Below are 19,577 nucleotides of genomic sequence, written 5' to 3'. Positions count from 1 at the left end.
AGTAAATAACAAAATTCTCATGTGGCCATCTACAGGTCACCAGGATACTTAAGAAGTTTGCGTTAATTATACCATGTTTGCCATCAAAGGGGGGCTATTAACCCTTTGAGCTGTTGCAGGAAAGCGGTGGAGTTGTTTGGAAGCAAATGAACTATTGCCACTAAAGAAGTGCAACCTTTGCAAAAAAAAAAAAAAAAAAGAGAGGTAAAATCCTCACTAGACATCATGGAAAATAGGCTACCTTTTCAGCTTTCCTTTTATTTATTTTGTATTTTGACATCAAACACTCCCTGTAACCTAATCTTCTCAGCTTTTGATGTGGCTGTGGAGACATGACAATTAAGCATAGCTTAAAACAATAATCCCAACAACGGGAACCAAAGGCAAGTGGTGTCAGGGTTCCCTCCTCACAACAAGCCTGTCCCCTAGTATTTGGCAGTAGTGAAAGGACCATCCATCCCAATTTGTTGTCTCTGTACCAGCTCTGTGCTTCCACTTTGTGTTGAACTTTACACGCTTGCTCCATTTCCATTCCCTGCTGTTTGTTTTCCTTCTGCTCTGCAAAATGTCTGGAGACAAACACGACATACGCGTTGCAGAGGGGTGGTCTGATCTTTTGCTGCTTAGTGGCACCTAATGAACGTGGCACTGTTTGTTACCTGTGCTGCAGGAACCGGGTCCATCTCAACATGGGGATGGAGCACAGCCCCGGTGCTGCCAGCAAGTAGCACAGAGCCATGAGATGCCTACAGAGAGGCAACACCGAGGTGAATCTTCATCAAAGCCTGGGCTTGGGCGTGTGATGTGCAACAAAAGCAAGTGGTTGGATTATTCTAAGTTTTTTTTAAAATGATGTGGTTGGTGCTGCTCCTGTTCTCCCGAGAGTGTGTCTGGCATTCAAATATGGAGTAAGGGTGGGTGACTTTACTTATAACCCCATTTTAAACCCATCTGAGGATGAACGTGTTTCTTCGTAAATGAAGCTTGCATGGTATGCCGTAAATTGCTGTTTTTTTTTTAATGGGTGTTTGCACTAAGCCTCGCTAAACAAGTTTAGAGAGATGATTAACTCGTCTGAAACGGCACAGGAAGGCCTTGTCCTGGCCATGTGGGCTTTGTGCAGCCCCGTCTCATCTGCTTGCTAGCTGGGCCTGCAGACGGGGCCGGGGAGGAGGCTGCGCCGCTAAGAAGCAGTGATATGAAAGGTTGGAATTTGCACATGTTCACTGAAAAAGGAACTGGTGTTTTTTTTTTCTTTTCTCAATAAGCAAGGAGTTATCCCAGGCTGGCTTCCACAGAAGTGATCTGCAACTCCCAGGGGGTTAAAGGAGGAAACCCAAAGTTCATTAGCAGTTTTCTTGCAAACATTGTTTTAGTGGCAGCAGCACTCACCCCTGTGCATGGCAGGGACACTCGCGGGGCTTTGTTTCGCTTTGTACGGCCCCAAGAGTTCCTCGTGTGGGTCAGACCAGAGCATGTGATGAAAGCACCACAAGTGTTGGCCATGGGAATGCTGTCTGGTGGTGAACCCTCATCCCCACGAACACAGACAGCAGAGGGGCTCCGGGCTGGCTGTCTCCCCTTGCTCCTTTCATGCCATGCATGACACCAAATGGTAAGAAACAGATTTCTGTGTTTGTGGTGTTGCCTGTCACACCAGAGTGGGAACCTACAGCGAGCTGCGCCTGGTCTAACAAAGGCTCTGCCCTGAAACCCATTGGGATGCTTTTCCACATCTACAGTGCAACTTTGCCAACTTAACGTTTCCTTGCTGAAAGCAGCCCGTGTGACAGAAAACTGGGCACAGGTCATTTCACAAAAAAAGGTATTTTATTATTCTTAGCAATATTCACCTTGAAGGAATATGAGGAAAGCATACGCTTTTTACAGACAATATATAAACATGTTGTACATAATTAACAATAACTTAGTTCACTAATCCAAAAATAAGCAAAATAAAAAAATTAAAATAAAAACAGAAAATACTGCAGATTTTTTTTTTTTTAATATGCTGATACAAGTACAAAATAATTTAAATCTCAACTGCCATTGTCTATGCTGCAGTGACCGACAATATATTGCACTTTGTCAACTGTATCAGTAATCCCTGTCTTCCACCCACGTCCCTTCCCCACCCCCTGCACAAATCCTACCGAAATTTGAGTCGGGTACAAATAATGTACAACTGTACCATTGTAAAAGGTAGAAAGTAAAAAAGGATCCGATTCTTTTTTTTCCCTCAGTAGATTAAGAAGGTTTGTGATTTCTCTCAACTGCTTTTGTTTTCCCGTTCATTTCCACTTCTTTACAAAGTGCACCTATATGCCTATGCAGACCAGGAAAAGGATGCAAGCAGGATTTTCCATGTCTGCCTGGTTCTTAATTCATTACCAAATTTTCGAATTACATGGTTAGAAAAAGAAAATTAACATACATCTGTTTTTATTTGTTTCGTTGTGTTTTTTCTTTCTTTAAAGCAGGACTGTTGCAGTAAAGATACAATTGGCTTGATCCAAAATAAAAAAAAAAACAAACCCCATCAACAACAAAAAAGTTAAAAGTTAAAAAAAAAAAAAAAAGAAAAGAAAAGAAAAGAAAGAAGCTTGTCACAGAGTTAAGCTTACATGGTTTACATTATCAAACCCCTCTGCTCATTGGGGCATTTTCATCAGAAGTATAGCTAAATATGTACACTGTATGTTATACTGGAGCTTGTGTTCACGAGAGGCATCAGATCATAACAATCAATAGAATACACTTCACATTGGCAATAGCTTTGTTTTCGATCATTTACGTACAACGTGGTTTAATAATGGGAGCTCTAAATTTTTTTTTCTTTTTTTCTTTTTTTTTCCTTTTTTCTTACAAAACGCACTACGGAAGGCGGCCGTACGGCGCTTTCCCTCATCTCATCAGCTGTCGCTGCGTCTGGGATTTGACGGATGTGTGAAGCTCAAACTGATTGTCTCTCCCTTTCCCTTCTCCAGTGATCTCAACCTCATTTCTGCCCTTCCTCCCTGCGAAGTCCATGGGGGCTGGATGCCTGAGACAGCACACGCTGCCGTGCTGCATGCGGACCCGCTGCCGCGCTGCCCTAAGTTTACCCAAGGAGCTGAGCTGCATTTTTTAAGCAACAGCTGCCAACACAACAGAACAAAATGCTTCAACCTCTGCAGTCTGTGAGTTGGATGGGTTTATGCCCTGCCATTTTTTTTCTGTTGTTTTGCTGCATGTTAGCTGCAGCGATTTGGTATTTTACCCCTCGCTAGTGCAGGACTGCCTTCCGGGAGCGTCTTCCCACCAGTTATTGTGATGGAGCTGTCTGGTTCAAGGAATAATATGGTAGCTGGGAGGGGGGCTGTTGTGTGGGTTTTTTGTTGTTGTTGTTTTTTAAAATAAGTCATTCTTTTCCCTAACATGAAAGAAGAAATTGTGTCAAAAATAATCATCGTCTTGGGCGCTTTGAAATCCCATACTGCGGCTACAGTTCTTGCTTTGCCCACCCTCTCTTTCTTCCCTTCCTAGGGGATATTTTGGTATGGAAGATAGATGGAGCAAATCCAGGAGGGCCACTGAATATTGTCCCTCCCCATATTTACGAAGGCAGATTTTCATACAGGGTAGCCATTGCAACCAACAGCACAAAAACATGCACTCAGAGGGGTTGAGGCTTTTTGTGGAAAACAAGAGCAAAATAAATATGACTTTGTGTCTGATTTCATTTTAAAAATTAAGTTTTTATAAAGACATCCTTTTTTTTTTTTTCTTCCCCCTCCCCAAACAGAGTCCACAATAGAAATCCAGCATGTGTGGCTTCCAGTGAGCCGATTCCATCCTAGGAGGCTGCTTATATCTCTTCACAATATTCACAGTAATAACAAAGAGAGAAAGGAAAGCCAGTTCCAGCCTCTTCTTTCTGCTTCTGCCACCTTTTCTGCTTTCTGCTAGACAACTGAATATCGACCAGGTGAGTTCTTCTTTTCCTTATACCTGAGGGGGCAAAGTGCATTACAGGCACCACTACACGTTTCTGCAGAAGACCCATCTCTTGCAAGGCTTTAGTCCAGCACGAAGAGTTAAACCACACGGGAGCACAGATCCCCTTTTTTGCCATCCCTACATTCTCCTCTTGGCAGAACATTTTCTTACTTGGTGTCGTCTTAGGTAAAGCCCCATGTTCTCAATCTCTGGGTGGGTCTCTCGGTCGTCAGGTTTTATCCCATGGCTGTAACCATGCTGGATGGGTGCGGATGTCCAAATGAGATGCTGGAAGATGGGTGGATGGGTGTAGGTGTTGGTAGGATGTGTCCAGAGTGGCTGAAAGGTGGCAAATGCCCCATAGGTGCCATGTGACTAGCAAGGGCAGCAGCGCTGAAAGGAGACGATTTCTCTTGCATGCACTTGGACAGTTCCTCAAAACACTCGGAGCCTTTCTTGCTTTTCTTTGATTTGTTGGACATTTTCCTATTCCTGGTCTGAATTCCTTCCTTTTTCATGGTCAGAGGCCTGTTCACCTGCAAGAAATGAGAAAATCAGGCTCATGCCGACAAAATGACTTTATTGTGCAAAAATGAAAATATTTGGACAGCCCCCATGTGTTTTTCCTGGATGGAGACCTTTTTCTGGCCAAAAAAAAAGAAAAAAAAAAATGGTGTTTCTCTCTGCAGAACTTGTTTATATTGGTTTGTTTAATAAAACCACACACAAAAAAAAACCCTAGACATGAAAAACAAATTTAACTGAATTTGGCAGCTGATGACTCTCTTTCCCGTAGGCTTGCCCTCAGTCATTCATTTCCTAAGAGAATGAGATCAAACCAGGAGGCACACGTTGACCTAAATTCAGACCTAAGATGTGAACAACCCAAGACCAATAACCTCGGTTACCTGTAGTTTAAATAACTTTACAACACGACAAGTGATTCCTGCTTAGAACAAATTTCTTTTTAAAAAAATGACAGTAACACATAACCTTAGATGCAGTATTATTTTGAAATCAAAACGAAGATGCTCCATTGAGATCAATTCTTGCACAGAGCCTATTTCCAATGGCCAAAAGATGCACAAAACACGCTTAGTTAAAACCAAGTGTCATGCTCAATTTTGCCTGCTTTGCCCAAGCGTTAGAAGCCAAGCTCATACATTGTAATGTCACCGAACTTAGCATCACTATGCCGACAAAGAATGGCTGTCACTCCCCAGGGGAACCTTAGAGATGAGGGAAGGAATAAAACAACAACCAAACCCCCCAAAACCAATAAAAGCCCAGTGTACAGCGCGCAGTTAAGACATCAATCCCCGCGACACATGAGATGAGCAAATACTCACATTGTGCAGTTTATAGTAGAGTCCGCAGGCATTACAAACTGGGTCCCCGTTGGCGTTGCGTCGCCATAAGGTCGTGGTGGTTGTCTGACAGTTGGCACAACACGTCCCTGCTCTCCTGGCCGCTGACTAACCAAAAGAGAGAGAAAATTAAAAATCTATCAGCAGCAGGAGGGGGGGGGATCATGAGAAAGGTCAACTTGGGCTCGATATTTAGGATGGGTAGATCTATACCGAGGTTTTGCAGAGCGTTGGGGCTGAACGAAAGCTCCTGTCAGTTTTGCATGCTGTGGCCGTTGGGTTTTTGTTTAATGCACGTATTCTCCTATGCAGGCTGCAGCACTGAGCCCCATGGCACCATGTGTGCAGAGGAAACAATGCGTCTCTTCAACTCCCCGAACAAAAAATTTTAGGAGGGGGAAATCGATGTTTGATTTGTTCAAGGCTTCCCTTTGCAGGATTCTAGAACGTGTCAGGAAAATGTATTTTTCTTTCTCCCCCCCTCTTTTTCTTAAGTGACCAACTTAAGTCAGTGCCAGGGTAGGGTTTGAAAAGAGGTAATGATCTTAAAGAATGTGATTTTTTTTTTTCTCTTCACCTCCTCTGTCCCTTTAAAGATGTCCACAAAAGAAAACCAACCGCATTGCTTAGCTGGGTGCAGTATTTATCAGAGCCATCACTGAAAATTCAGTTTCCATTTACAAGTGAAAGGGAGAAAACAAAACTGGCTCCAACTTTCTTTAAATATTTAGCAAACCAAATTTCATGCCTCGCAGCAATGATTGCGCTGACCCAGCTGCCGCCTCTGTCCCTACTCAGTCTCGGGGCTGACAAGCCTTCAGCCAACCATCTTTAAAAAAAATATAAAAGAATCATTTAAACAGCATTGTTCTGCCGAAACCAGGGCGGAGGGGGGGGCAAAAATATCCCAAACATTCACCCACCTCCCAAAACAAGAGCAGGAAGAGCAGAACAGCAGGCAGCGGGTGATTTCTGGATGGGCCCTTCTCTAGCAGGCCCTACGATAACACGCTGCTCGTTGGTTGGAAGCGCTGTGGACTTGTCAATGGCACCCCAAATTTTGGGAAATAATTTTATATAAGAAAGCTGCAGCTCTGCTTCCGGAAGCAGGCGAAACACAATTCAATTTGTGCGATTGGATTAAAGGAGGGGACCCGATATTTTCTTTTCTTAAATTAGCGCAGTTTGCTTACTAACGCACATAAATGGTGTTAATTTCCCCGGGGCCTTGCTCTCTAGGTATTTCTGCAATTAGGCACAAGAACCACGCGCCGAAGCGGCAGCAAGGTTTGCATTAAGCACCGAGCACCTCTGTGAGCCGACAGCGGTGTCCCAGCGCTTGGCCTTTCCAAATGAGAACACTGAGCACCGACTGGCCCGGCTCGCAGAAGGGCAGCGCTGGGTTTGTAGGCACTCACTGCTGATTTTACACTCCGGCTCTGTAACTTTCCCAAAGTGATGGACGGCTTAGCAGCTTAAAGCAGGAATCAGCCCTCTGGGACTTGTATATTTCAGCCCCTGCTCACTTGTGAGAACAGGCCGAAGGCAGAGAGAAGGGGTACCCCCTACTGCAAGTACGCTCATGCAACCCAAACACAATTAATGCCAGACCTCCGAGCACTGACATTAATGATGGCTTTGCTATTGCATGTCAGATGAACGCATTCCCAAAGATGGCCATCTCTCTTCTGCAAACAAGCAAACTACAGTGGAAAAAGGGGCAATAAACAAAGCTGTAAATCAATTAAAACAACAACAACAAACAACCAAACGAAGAGAAAAGCTCTCTGGCTGCTTGCAGTGAGGTAAGTACAGAAAACAAAGTGCAACCCTCTCCCAGCACGGGGGAAGGTGGAGCGCTGTGTTTGTGGACGGGACGCGGCTCACTGATACCGCTCGGCTCTATGGCCTGTCCCATTCAGACTGCAAAGTACTTGAGCCTGGGAGACGATAATGTTACACTGTTGTCTTAACATTTTTCTGTGTGTCAGTCACTAAGCAGCCTGCATAGCTGAAATTCTGACTCACGACAAATCTTCTGCATCTCATCCCAGCGTCAGAGCAGCGGTGCCAATTTTCTGCTCTCCAAACCTCATTGAAACGTGCCCACGAGTAGCTGAGGGACTTAGGCACCATAAATCACAAAGCTCCAAAAAAATATATTTATTATTCTTAGCATTTTACGCCTTATTTGTGGAATAGAGTGTATTAGAAATTTCAAAACAGCGAGCATGACTGGCAAGGCTCGCCTATAGAAACTCTCTAAAGCTTTTAGAGTCAGGAAACAGATACACAAAGTTTCCTTATCTTTAACGTACAGATATCCGGATAGGAAACTACTACCAGGAGCTCAGAAAGGACATTTTTTTTAAATGGCTCAAATGAAAATACAAAGTATAGGTGACTCCATGGAAAAATAATAGGATTTTTTTTTTTTAAACAGTAGGGGATTGTCTGGGGAGGGAACCAATATTAGTATTGCCAGAGAATATAAGAGTGAAAATTACTTCATGGCTTTTATACAAATAATTATTAAGTAGGGAGCAGTAGCTTTGACTCATCTGATTTGTTTTGCTTTTTGGAGCTGGAACTTTTCTTTCTTTTTTTTTTTTTTTTTTTTTTTAGCACACGGTGGAGAACATTCACGCTCATAACCCTTTCACTCCCAAAACGTCCCAAGAGGCCAAATGAATGAGGAATTAAATTAAAAGCTGTCATCTGAGGATAAACGGGGAGACGGATACCCGATCTCCCGCTGGCCTGGCCGCGCAGGAGCTCGGCTGGGGGCTCAGGGCACGTTGGGGGGGTGGGAGGGATCTGCCTCCAGGCATGGCCTGACCCCGCTGTGACTATGGGGCCGAGCACGGTAGGACGCGTCGGGCTCGTGCCTGCGTGTGGTCCCTTTGCCACATGTATCCCCCAACCCAAGGAAAGTCAAAGACACCTACCAGCCTTCGTTTGGGTTTAATGAGAGGTCGGTTTTGACCGTTCATTTTGTGGTAGAGCCCGCAGGCGTTACACAGGTAATGCCCGGTGCCGTCTCTTCTCCAGAGAGGGGTAGCGGTTGCTCCACAGTTCACACACTCTCTGCCTTCTAAATGGAAACACGAAGAAACCGGATTTCTTTCTTTAAAAACAAATTCACAAAAGCTTTTTGCATTGTCCTTTAGGCATTTTCCGAAAGTCAAAACAGAGTGTTAGTTCAAGCACGGGCAGACAGCAGGGACACACGCAGCGCATGCAGCAGGGACTGCGAGAGCACCGCGAGCAGTGCGTATCACCAGCAGAGATCAGCTCGTGCTCCCCGTGGGGAGGGAAGGACTGACCCGGTTTTGGTGCTGGGAAAACAAGAGCCCCCTCCCGTACCCACAGCACTGCGGTGCTCGGGCTGTGCCTCCTGCCACACACACACACACACGCACACACACCTGTGAACACACAAGATGTAAAACAAACAGATAACAGCAACAAAAAAAAAGATGAAAAAGAACCAAAGAAATGGGTTTCCTAGAATTAAATCTAAGCAGCAAGACCTCCTCTTCTGGGCTTGCTGCAAATACTACCAGGCAGGAAAGCAAAGCTGAGCAGGTTGGGAATAGACACAGCGTGCCAAAGGCTCGGTTATGAATTTTGTTCTAAAGGCACAATACTGATCTTTTAGAAACTTCAGTTCCAGCACTGACTTTGGGAATTATTGTAAAAAAGTCCTTTTCTGTCATTTTTCCCCCTAGATGTAGTGCGGAGCAGCTACCCATGTTACTGCTTTGTGCTTCAGCACAACATGGGAAACACGGCACGGCAGAGCGCCCCACGGAAACCCAGCATGCAGCTCCTACGTGTGTCTGTGCCTCGGAAAGCCCTCTGCTAGAAGTTCATTCGCCTCCGACGGTTCGAGGGCAGGTCTGCTTAATATAGAAATCTCTTCATATAGTTTATGCAAATCCTACAGCGTTTAAGCAGAGAGGAAATTCTCCTTTTGCTAATAACTGCAGCAGGCCACGCCGAGTTCAGCGGGGTTGTGCCTCCTTTAATCTAGGGAGTGGGTGGCTTTTAAACAACACGGTGAAAAATGAGGGGAGCTCTCGGTGCTGCGTTTGGAGCTTTTGTCCCTCCTTGGGCAGGAAGCTGCCGGAGTCGCCGTGTCGTGAGCCTGAGCTTTCCTACAAAAACACCGGGTGGTCACGAACTTTCCCCAGTTCCCCCCAGCACGGGGGGCTCCCTTGCAGGAAAAAAGAAAAAACAAACAACGGAGCCCCAAGCTTCCCCCATTTAATAAAGCCGCCGGCGACCACAGGATAAAATAAAAAGCTCCTCGAGATCCGGTTATCTTCAGAGATGGGGGCCTTGGGTCTGTTTGTAAGTCAGGGGCTCAGGCTGCTAATTACATCTTCTTACTGTGCTGTGCACCACTAAAAGAATGCATGCACATAGCAGCAACTGCATTTAAATAGTGGACCATGGTGTTCCTTTCTGAGGGGCTGTTTGAAACAGAGCTGGTGAGGCTGTAAAGTATCTGATGCTTTTGTTGCAAAACTTGTAAGGGAACACACTTCTGAATTGCTTTAAAAATAATTGCATGTGGTGTATTCAATGATATTTAAGAACATACACACAACAGCTTATATGGTCGCTAATTTTCAAGGGCTATCTTAATTCAGTACCAATACACCATATTGAAATACATCATACATCTTTTCCTTCTGATGATGAGGATTTTAAAGCAGGAAGGTCAGAGTTACAGAAACATCCTTAATTTTCTATGTCTGGTTGTACAATTGGAGTCATTTCAAAGCACGATCGGCATTTCAACCATCACAGTTTGCTGATTTGGAACTGCACTGCCAGGTAGAAATGCAAGGCAGAGCTGTGGAAAGCTCTGCATTACGGAGCAGAGAGATGTGTGGATCAGGAAAGAAGGAGTGTTTTCTGGTTGGGCTGCAGTAAGTTAGCGATGACTGGACACCTTAGTCTTTAGCACTGGTATGTAAACTATATTTGAACTTTTGCTCCTTTAAATGTGAAGGAAATAGGGCCCGCACGGAGCGGCCGGGGAAGTTTCGCTTTCACCCTGCTCTGGGGCCTTCTCTCTTATTGAAGAGGAGACGTGAAAAATTATCAAAGGGGAAATAACTCTGAGCAGAAAGTCCCCACGTGGAACTAGGGGGGTTAACCACTTCGGGAAAGCGTGAGCCCCTCGGGGGCTGCAGTCTGCCGGGGGCTGTTTGACATTCTTCCCCATATAAATCCTTCTTTGTAGTGTGATCTGCTGTGCCGCTCCGTGTCCCTCGGCCCCATCTGAGTGCCCCAGGGCTCAGCGGCTGCCACCAGCACGATGGCACCAGGGAAGCCTGGTACAAGCTCCATTTAAAAATGCAGCACAGCGAGACCAAGCAGTCACCTGCCCTTTTGTCCCAGGGAGAGCTAGCACAAACTCCCGGCCCTAAGCCGCCTACGGCTTCAACCTTATACCACAAGCACAGCCAACCACGACACGCACGCATGCAGCGCAACGGCCCTAAATTTAGTTCTCCCACCCCAGAGACAGTATCAATGCATGGCAGGGGTGCTCCGCTTACCCGAACAGGATCTGGCCTTGCTTCGTGGCTTGGGGGTGAAGCTGGATGCCGGGCCCCCCAGGAAGCTGCCCGGGTGGAAGAGGCTGCTGCTGTAGTCGTGGGCAGCCGGCACGTAGGAGGGGTATGTGGGGATGGGGTGGTGAGTGGAGGGCTGGGCCCCCATGCTGGTGAGGCTGCTGCGGAGCGGGCTGGCGCTCTCCATCTTCATCCCTTCCGACAGCGACACTTGGTACTTGATGCTGTCTTTGTCCTCCTGCCGGGCCCCAGCGGAGGACGAAGGGGAAGCAGCGCTGGTGGAGTTGGGGTCCGGAGACACTTCCTTGGGAGGGGTCGGGGGGAAACCGAAGAGGTGAGAGCCCGAGTGCGAGGCCGGGGTGAGCGACGAAACGGAGGCGGTGCTGGACGTGCTGCTGCCGGGGTACACTGAGATGGCCCCGGGTGCTCCGGCCGCCGAGGGGTGCAGGGGGGTCTTAGTGAAGGGGTTGACGGTCCAGGGGTTGTGGTGATGGGCAGACAGTGCCGCCTTGCTGCTGTCCAGCCAAGGGATCCCGGGGCTGTGGATAAGATGAGGCCGGCACATTTGACTCCCAGTCAGGCGAGCTGTAGGAACACAAGAGTGTCGGGGATCTGTGAAATATCCCAACTCCCGGCCTGGAGAGCTGCAGGGGAGCCAGAGCAGGGAGAGATTTCCCAGCACAGAGAGCAGCAGCCACGGTCCACGAACAGCCCTTTATCTGCATGCCCTCCAAGGGAGACCTCAACCACCCGGGGAAACTCGGAGGAATAGAGCCAGCCGGGGAAGGAGCAAGGGACCCCCTTTTCCACCCCACCCCACCCTACAGCAAGCAGCAGACCCCCTTCTGTGCTGTCTTCTGAACTGCCACAGCGCTGTCTCTTCAGATCCTACAAACACCCCAAGTAAAATCCATTGCCGATTCGAATCTGTTCGTATTTTGCATCCGGGAAGCAGCCGTGTTTGAGAAGTTTGAGCCTCCGCACACACTATTTCCCCTTCCTCTCTCACCCTCCCCTTCTTTCCCTCCCCTCCACCAATGCCCGGTCATCGCTAGGGTTAAAATATACCCGTGCCTCCCTTTCTGTTCTATTTCCTTCCATCTCCTTTCCCCATGGCCCCGGCACACCGGAGCGGCCGCAAGAACATCTCCCCACCCACACGTCGGAACGGGCAGAGCTGGGGAAGGGGCCGAGGATCAGGATGTTCATTTACCGTGTGCCTGGCTGTAAGAGACCCGCGCCCGGGCATGGGCAGAGTTGGCGTAGTAAGGGTTGCCCTGGGAATCCAGGTGGTTGAAGAAGACGTCGACTTCGTCCGGAGGTAGGAGCTGCGCTGGTTCCATGTAGTTGTGAGCCAGTCCCGGGTGGTGGCTCTCGGGGTGCTGCCCGTTGAGCACGGCGTGGTGGGTCATCCAGCGAGGCTGGTCCGTGGCCACCTCCATGGCCTCGGGCCTCCCCTCCCGCCCACCCGCGGGGCAGCGGCGAGCGGCGGTCGGGGTCGGCAGGCGGAGGTACCGGGGGGTGTTTAGCAGACGGGCGATTGTTTAGGAGAAAGCCGTCGGGTGTCCGGAGATCGCCCTCGGGAGGATGCGGGGTGGGCCCCGGAGTCAGCGCGTCCCTCTGTCCGCGGGCGGGTGGCGGGGCAGCACCTGTAAGAGACACGGGGTGAGCGCGTCCCCCCTAAATGTAGAGGGAGGTGGCGGCCGAGCCCCTCCCCCTTCCTAAAATATCTGCTCCCCTCGACTCCTCACCCTGCGCCCTCCCGTCACTAAATAAACAGATCTCATTTCGAACTTAAAAAAAAAAAAAAAATCCAAAAGCTTCCTTTCCCCCCCACCCCCCCCAGCCCTCTCGCTACAAACGTCAACAGGAGTTTTTCCAGCTGGCTTCAAAAGGGGAGAGGGGGAAGGAAGGACGGCAGATCCCATAGAGTCCCAACGAGAACTTGGGCTGACACAAAAGGAAAACGAGGGACTGAGGAGAAAAGGATCGGGGGCAGAAGGGTGGGAGGAGGGGGGAAAGCGGCGATGCCCCCCCGCGCCTCACACTTACCCAGGGCGGGAGGCAGAGAGGCGGCGGATGCCCGCTCGGAGGCTGCGGGAGAGAGGAGAACGAGAGGGAGAGAGAAGGGGGGAAAAGCCGAGCGAGCGCGGGAGGAGGAGAGCGGGAGGTTGGATGGAGGGTGTTACTCAGATGGCAAAGCCGCGGCTCTGGCCGGCTCGGTCCCATCCCCGCGCATCCTATATGAGCGCTGGCGCCAGCTGGCCGCGGCGCCGCAGACGGGCCGGGGCGCGCAGGGCCGGCGGCCGGGCCAGCCAATCCCGCCGCCCCACACCGCCCCCAACCGCACCCCCGGCCCCAAACGGAGCCGGCCCGGGGGGGCGCGGCGCGGACCCCCTCCTCCGCCCCCTGCCCCCGCCCGCAGCATCCTCGCCCGGCAGCGCCGTGGGGGCTTTCCCCGCCCGGGCTCTGCACGCCCCTGTGGGGCGGGGACGGCGGAATAGGGGGGTCCCGGCTGGGTGCGTGGAGATGGGGGGGGATTGGGGCGGGAAGGGTTCGGCGCCGGGGGGCGGCTCCGCCGGTGGTGCCCGGGCGCGGAGCTGCGCTGCCGCCGGGATGCGCGGGGCCGGGGATGGAGGCCGGCACCGGGGAGATGGAGGCGGCACTGCTCCCCCCCAGCCCCCCCGATCGGGGCACAGCGGGACGGAGCCCAGCGCGGTCGCTGATGGCATCACGTTAGTTGGAAAACGGCAAAAAGAAACAAACGCGAGGCTCCGCTTCGAGAGGGCACGGCCGGATCCCGTCCCGCAGCGCTCGGCCGGCCTCGGGGCAGGGCAGCGCTCCCGGGAACCGTCCGCGGCGTGTCCCTCCCGGTGGGGCAGCGGCGCCGCAGCTCTGCCTTTATTTTCCTTCCCCCCTCGGTTCTTTAAACGGTGTGATTATTCGCAGTCACCCCCGTGCTTCGGGCCGTGCGTGCCCGGGAGCTGCCCCGCACGGCGGGAGTGCCGCGGCCGCAGCGGGGTTCAGCTCCGGGTCTTCCCGAAAAGCGCCTCGGGACCCATCCGCTTTTGGGGCAGAAAAGGAAAACAAAACAAAACAAAACCAACACAAGACCAAAACCGACGCAGGGAAAGTCGCAGCCAGACGTCCGCCGCGCTATCGGAGCTGCCGCAGGTCCCGATGCACAGACGCTGCCTTCCCGTTCCTCAAACCTCTGCTTTCGGAGGAAAAGGGAAACGAGCGTTGAAGTCTCCGAACGAGGAAACCGTGGAGCAAAGCCCGCCGGGCAACGGCAGCGGCTCCGACCCGACGGCGCGGCCGACCCGGGGGTGCCTGGAGGAGGCGGCGAGGGGAGCACAGCTCCGAACCCCCCCGGGCAGCGCTGGGAGCCGCGACCCCCCCCGACCCGACCGCCCCAGTCACTACGACGCCGGGGCTCTGACGTCACCGCCACTGCCAAATTCGCCAGGAAATGAACTTTCTTTTAAAAAATAATAACAATAATAATAATAACGACGGTAATAATAATAAAAACCTCCCTTTCCTCTCTGCGCTGCGCGAGCGAAACGGGGCTCCCTCGCTCCTGTCCGCTCCCCACCCGCTGTGCCCTACGAGAGGCCCCCGGGAGGGGCTGCGGAGCACCCCATCCCCGCAGCCCTTCCTCTGCCGCCTCCCGGACCCGAACCGGGCTCGGGGGGCCCCGGGCCGGGCAGGACGGGAGCGGCCCGCTGGATGGGAGGCGGTCGGGGCTGGGGAGGACAAAGTGCCCCATGCCCGGGGCGCCTGGGGCCGGAGCTGCCAGGGAGGAGGAAAGGGAAACAAAGCGAGGGGAAAATAAAGAAGAAAAAAAAAGAAGAAGAAGAAAAAAAAAAAAAAAAAAAAAGGAAAGTTAAAAGGCAGAGCGAGAACAGAGCGAGCTTTCTAAAAATCCGGCTTCTCCATCTGCGGCCGAAGGTATTTTCTTTTCACGGGCAGAAATAACTCTACCAAAAACAGCTAGATATCCCCAAACCGAGACTTTCCTTTTGTTGTTATGACTATTTTATAAAAAGGGCGAGTAGGAACCAAAGCGGCCGCTCGCAGGTAGGTCTCTGTTCGCAGTACAGCCGGGCCGGGTGCGGGCATCCCCCTGCCCGAGTAGGGCCGCAGCCCCCGGCCATGCCCAGCGCTCCGATGATGATTATTACGGATGTTTTAATTACTGCCCGGCTGCCATCGGCACGAGGCCGAGTTTCGTGGGTTTTCTTTTTTCTTTTTTGTTGTTGTTGTTGTTGTTTGGGGGGGGGGGGGGGGGGGTCAGGGGGGTGGGCTGTTTGTTTTAGGCAGGTGATAAAATCGCAGTTAACGAGCTGATAATTCGTTCGTGTTTGTTTTAAAAGACAAATTGTAAAGATTAATCAGGCGGCTTGATTTATGGCGAGGCAGACCCCGGAGCTGCCCGCCTAGGGCTCTCTCCCCGAAGCCCCCGGCTCGGGTTACCCCGGGGCCGGAGGGAGAAGCACAACAAAAGGGCCGAACGGGCTCCGGCTCCGGTCGCTCTGCCCCGAGCCCGGCCCCGCCCGGGGGGTCCCGCTGCCCCGGCGCCTCCCGGAGCGCCCAAACCCCCGCATCCCCCTCCCTGAACCCCCCGCAAAACGAATGAGCGCTCCGGCGGGGAGAAGCCGGATTTCAACTCAACTGAACAGTGAGGATTCCTACCGAGCATTCCTTGGAGCGTTTTTCATTCCTTATGTTTTATTTTATTTATTCTTTTTCACTCCTATCTCACATCCCCGCTGCCGGTGACCGAGCTGCGGGCCCGAGGCTGGAAATGGAACGGATGAATGAGTTTCCCCCGGGGAGCGCCGCGCAGGGCAATGCGGGCAGCCGGCTGAGCTCTGCTCCGCAGCCCCTTCCGCGGGCAGCCGAGCCCCGCAGCTCCCGATCTCTCCCCATTCTCCTTCTTTGCCCTTTTCTCCTTCTATATATTTTTTTCTCTCTCTTTTTTTTTTAACTGATATCCGGCCTCACTTTTATCAACTTTATTTTCTTATTGCCGTCCCATTATTATTATTTCTTGTAATAAGGGAGATTTCCCAGTGCTGGCTGCACAACTGGTCCTCTGGATGTGATTGACAAGTGATGTCACATCGCTCCGGGGGGGGCAGACGGCGCCGTGTTTTAGCAACAGTTAGCGATGGAGCTGACACCTCTGCCCGGGCAGACACGAAGCCAGAAAACAAATATCGCAGTATTTATTTACACGTCCGGACTGGGGCTCTTTCCTCCTCCCCTCTCCCCCCCCATTTTATCTTTTTCTTTTCTGGAGGGTGAGGCAGGGTGGGGGATTATTCTCTTTCCGCCTCTTTTTTTTTTTTTTTTAATTTTCGCTGTTTTTTCCCTCCGCTTTTCTTTTTTTATCTCTTCCCCCACCTCCCCCCCCAATCCCCCTCCCGTGTGCATTACCAGCACGTATTAATGGCTGCTAATAGGGTTATAAAATGACACAGTTACCTCTTAACCACAAGACCCAATTTAGGCTGCATTAAAAAAAAAAAAAGAAAAAAGAAAAAAAAAAGGCTCGGGGAATAAACCACGAAATAATCTCTTTTGCTTCCCCCCCTTTTTTCCCCCTTAATCTCACAGAAGCCGCCTTGCTGTCCTCACCTCCCCCCCAACCCCACAAACGTTTGTCCCCCAGCGTGGGAACCTCGGGTCCCCCAGTGCCCATCCACCCCCGCGCACAACTTCACCTCCTCTCTGCCCGCACTTTCCCCTCACTTTGCCCCCCAGCCCACGGATAAGGAGCACAAACCCCACCGCCCTCCCCCCGGCACCGCCTTTTGTGCACGTTCCCAAACGCGTGCGGGGGGCTTCACACGGACACATTCACTCGATGAAAGGTATACCAAAAAAATTCAGCCGCTGCCTCGGAAGATTTCGTTCTTAGCAGCCCGCTGGATTTCTTTTTTTTTCCCTTCCTTTCCCTCCTCTCTCACCCCCCCCCCCCCCTTTTTTTTTTTTTCTTTTTTAAGGTGACTTCGGGCTCAGCCGCTGCGGGAGGTGCCCCGCAGGTCGCATTGCTTTCCCCGCAGCGCAGCGGGTCCGGCACCGCCCGCGGAGCGCCCGAACCGGGCTGACACTTCCGATAGTTTTTTTCTTCCTTTTTTTTAAATTGCTTTTAATTCATAAAGATGCTCTCGGGGAGAACAATCCCCGGACAGAGAATCCCGCACCTCCCTGATGGAAAAAGCTTTTCTTATTGAAATCGCCTCAAATCCACGCTCCTGTTGGCTATATATCTTTTTTTTTCTTTTTTCCCTATTGCCTTCCAGCCTCGGCACCCCAAAGCAAAAAGCGGATAAAGAGGGGGACTTTGCACATGCACAAAAAAAAAAAAAAAAAAAAAAAAAAAAAAAAGGAAAGAGTGAGCGGTGGAAGAGCAGCAGAGAGGAGCGGGCCGTGCTGGGGTAATTCTAAATCATGCAAAGCCCCATAAAGCTGCCGCACGGGACTGGGCCGGGCGGCTCCCGGCGGGCAGGTGCTCTCTCCGGGCAGAACAAACCCCGCATCTTTGTGTTTGCTGTCCAAATCTGCCAACAATGGGAGCGAGGAGATATAGGATGCGGGGAGGGGGCGAGGGGTTCCGCACACACACACACCCTTTTCTCCGGGAAAGTGGCTGCCCTGGGTGAAATGCAAACTTTCAAAGATGGAGATTTAAATAATTAGCGCGGTGATAATAAGAAAAGCTGGGGCGGGTTGGGGGTGGGGGGGGAGAAAAAGGGAAAAGAAAAGCAAACGAGGGCGGCCCCGCTCCCCGCAGGGTGCCGAGGAGGGGGGGGGAAAAAAAAAAAAAAAAAAAGGAAAAAAAAAAGGAAAAAGAAAAGCGAACGAGGGCGGCCCCGCTCCCCGCAGGGTACCGCCGGGCAGCGCCGCACAGCCCCGCGGCTCTGCGGTGCCTCCAGCCGGGGCTGCGGGAGGAGGAGGCCGGGGAGGGACGAGGGGATTTTTTCGTTCTTTACCAAACCGCCCCGCTCTGTTCCCCGGGGAAAACCGCCCCGGGCGGAGGGACGCGGATCGCTGCGGAGCCGCACGCCCTTACCTTGCCTGCCTCCCGCCGCGGATCGCCGCCCGCTGCCTGCGGAGCGCCCGCTCTCCCCTTCGGGCTGGGGAGGGGGCTCCGGCCGCGGGTCCTCCCCCGCCCGTGGGTGCGCGCAGCCGGCGGAGGGGCTGCCCGAGGAGCGCTCTGCTTCGAACTGGCGGCACTTCTCGAGCTGAGCCCTTTTTTTTTTTTTGCCTCCCTCCTTCCCCCCTTCCCTTCCTCCCTCCCTCCCTCTCTTTTCCTCTCTCCCTTCTTTCCCTCCCCTTCTCTCTCTCACTCTCCTGCATTCAAGGATGGCACGGCGAGCCACTGTGTATTTATGTACATAATAAGGCAGCTCGTCCCCTCCACTTCATTTGCATCATTACAATATCTGTACAAGCACATCACATTGTCTGTTGCTTGCACCTTTTGTTACGGTTGCTGTCACAGTCTACGCGACTTGACTTTCATATTTTAAATGAATTGATATTATACCAACACAACACACGCTCGCATCCCCGGCGCTGGGAACGGGGCTCCTCTGCCCGCAGCTCCGCGCCGCTCCTCCACCACCGGACCCCGAGGAAGGTGGGGTGGGCTGGGGGAGCGCTTTGTGATGTCAATTATGGATATTAAATATTCCTATTAATTTTTCTTCCGTCCTTTGGTGCCGGGCTGACTCTTTTTTTTTTTTTCTTTTTTAATTTTTTGCGTTGACCAGCCTGTTTTTTGATTAACCTCGTGTCTCTTCTCCCCAGTCTCCCTTCCCAAACTCAGTCTTTCGGGCTGTGCACCTGCAACTAAGAGAGGCGGCAGAGGAGCTGGGAGAGGCACAAGCCTCAACGAGTCGTTGTCATAGCTAGAAAAGAAACGGTGAAATACAAATTTCGTAGCACTGGGCGATTCAGCCTGAACGAATGGTTTGGGAAATGTCGCCGCGCCTCAGCCCCCGGCTTGGCACTGCTCACCTGCTGTGCCTTTTGCTCCCGCCGCGTGCCTGTATGCGGGGCTGGGGTCCCCTCGCCGAGCCCCGGAGGCTGCATGGGGTCGGCGGGCGCCGGGGTTGGCCGCGGGGGCAGCGCCGGGAGCGGCAGTGGGGGCAGCGCCGGATCGCCGCGGGGCGCGGGGGGATTTTCTGATGGAGGGTCGGGGAGACCCCCGGAGCGGGCTGCGGGCGAAGCGTCCTAATGGAAAGACAAAGGCCGGAGCGTCCGGTGGGGGCCCTGTGGGAGCGGGGGAACGAAATACGGTTCGGGAAGGGAAGGAGAAAAGTTTCGCGGGAGCGGAATTATCATCATAATGGAGGTAAAAATGTGAGCAGGGAAAGGGAGGGGGGAATCCTATTCTGCTGGCATTTTCTGTCTGTCTTTGTGATATGGTTCGGGGGAAAAAGGGTCCTTGATATGCGGGAGATAATTCTTATCAGCTCCACGCAGCCCATTTCTAAAGTAAGTGTTTTAATTACTCCTCCTGTATTACCCTTCATCCTCTGAGAGAAGATACGTTCTCAGATTTATGCAGGAGAAAAAAATAATACAAAAGAATGCGGTATTAAAATATATACATATATACATA

The 19,577-nt window shown here is 51.5% G+C and overlaps 1 protein-coding gene across 5 annotated transcripts; it reads right to left on the bottom strand.

The window, feature by feature from the left end:
• Nucleotides 1–1,739: 1,739 nt before the first annotated feature.
• GATA2 (GATA binding protein 2) lies at nucleotides 1,740–18,158 on the bottom strand. 5 transcript variants are annotated; one of them, XM_090148218.1, is made up of 6 exons: nucleotides 18,021–18,158; nucleotides 12,150–12,585; nucleotides 10,922–11,521; nucleotides 8,294–8,472; nucleotides 5,328–5,453; nucleotides 1,741–4,514 (listed from the first exon to the last, which is right to left on the bottom strand). In XM_090148218.1, exons 2-6 carry the CDS (start codon nucleotides 12,376–12,378, stop codon nucleotides 4,215–4,217), a joined length of 1,434 nt encoding a protein of 477 aa, XP_090004344.1. In that variant the 5' UTR covers nucleotides 12,379–12,585; nucleotides 18,021–18,158; the 3' UTR covers nucleotides 1,741–4,214. The 5 variants fall into 5 exon arrangements, with proteins under 5 accessions (XP_090004345.1, XP_090004344.1, XP_090004342.1 ...); XM_090148216.1 differs by lacking the exon at nucleotides 18,021–18,158 and adding an exon at nucleotides 12,989–13,263; XM_031607797.2 differs by lacking the exon at nucleotides 18,021–18,158 and adding an exon at nucleotides 12,989–13,257 and having other exon boundaries at nucleotides 1,749–4,514; nucleotides 8,294–8,439.
• Between the last annotated feature and the right edge of the window lie 1,419 nt (nucleotides 18,159–19,577).

Source organism: Phasianus colchicus, chromosome 11 (assembly GCF_987193195.1).
Source record: "Phasianus colchicus chromosome 11, bPhaCol1.hap1.1, whole genome shotgun sequence".
Classification (NCBI taxonomy): Eukaryota; Metazoa; Chordata; class Aves; order Galliformes; family Phasianidae; genus Phasianus; species Phasianus colchicus.
This window is presented reverse-complemented; position numbering and strand designations above follow the sequence as displayed.

What these genes read in the sequence shown, in the direction of transcription:
- GATA2 (XM_090148218.1), bottom strand. Translation starts at nt 12,378, where the DNA reads ATGGAGGTGGCCACGGACCAGCCTCGCTGGATGACCCACCACGCCGTG. An exon ending in CTCTTACAGCCAGGCACACG is followed by an intron (nt 11,522 to 12,149) that starts GTAAATGAACAT and finishes GTGTTCCTACAG; the next exon opens with CTCGCCTGACTGGGAGTCAA. An exon ending in TTAAACCCAAACGAAGGCTG is followed by an intron (nt 5,454 to 8,293) that starts GTAGGTGTCTTT and finishes TCTTTTGGTTAG; the next exon opens with TCAGCGGCCAGGAGAGCAGG.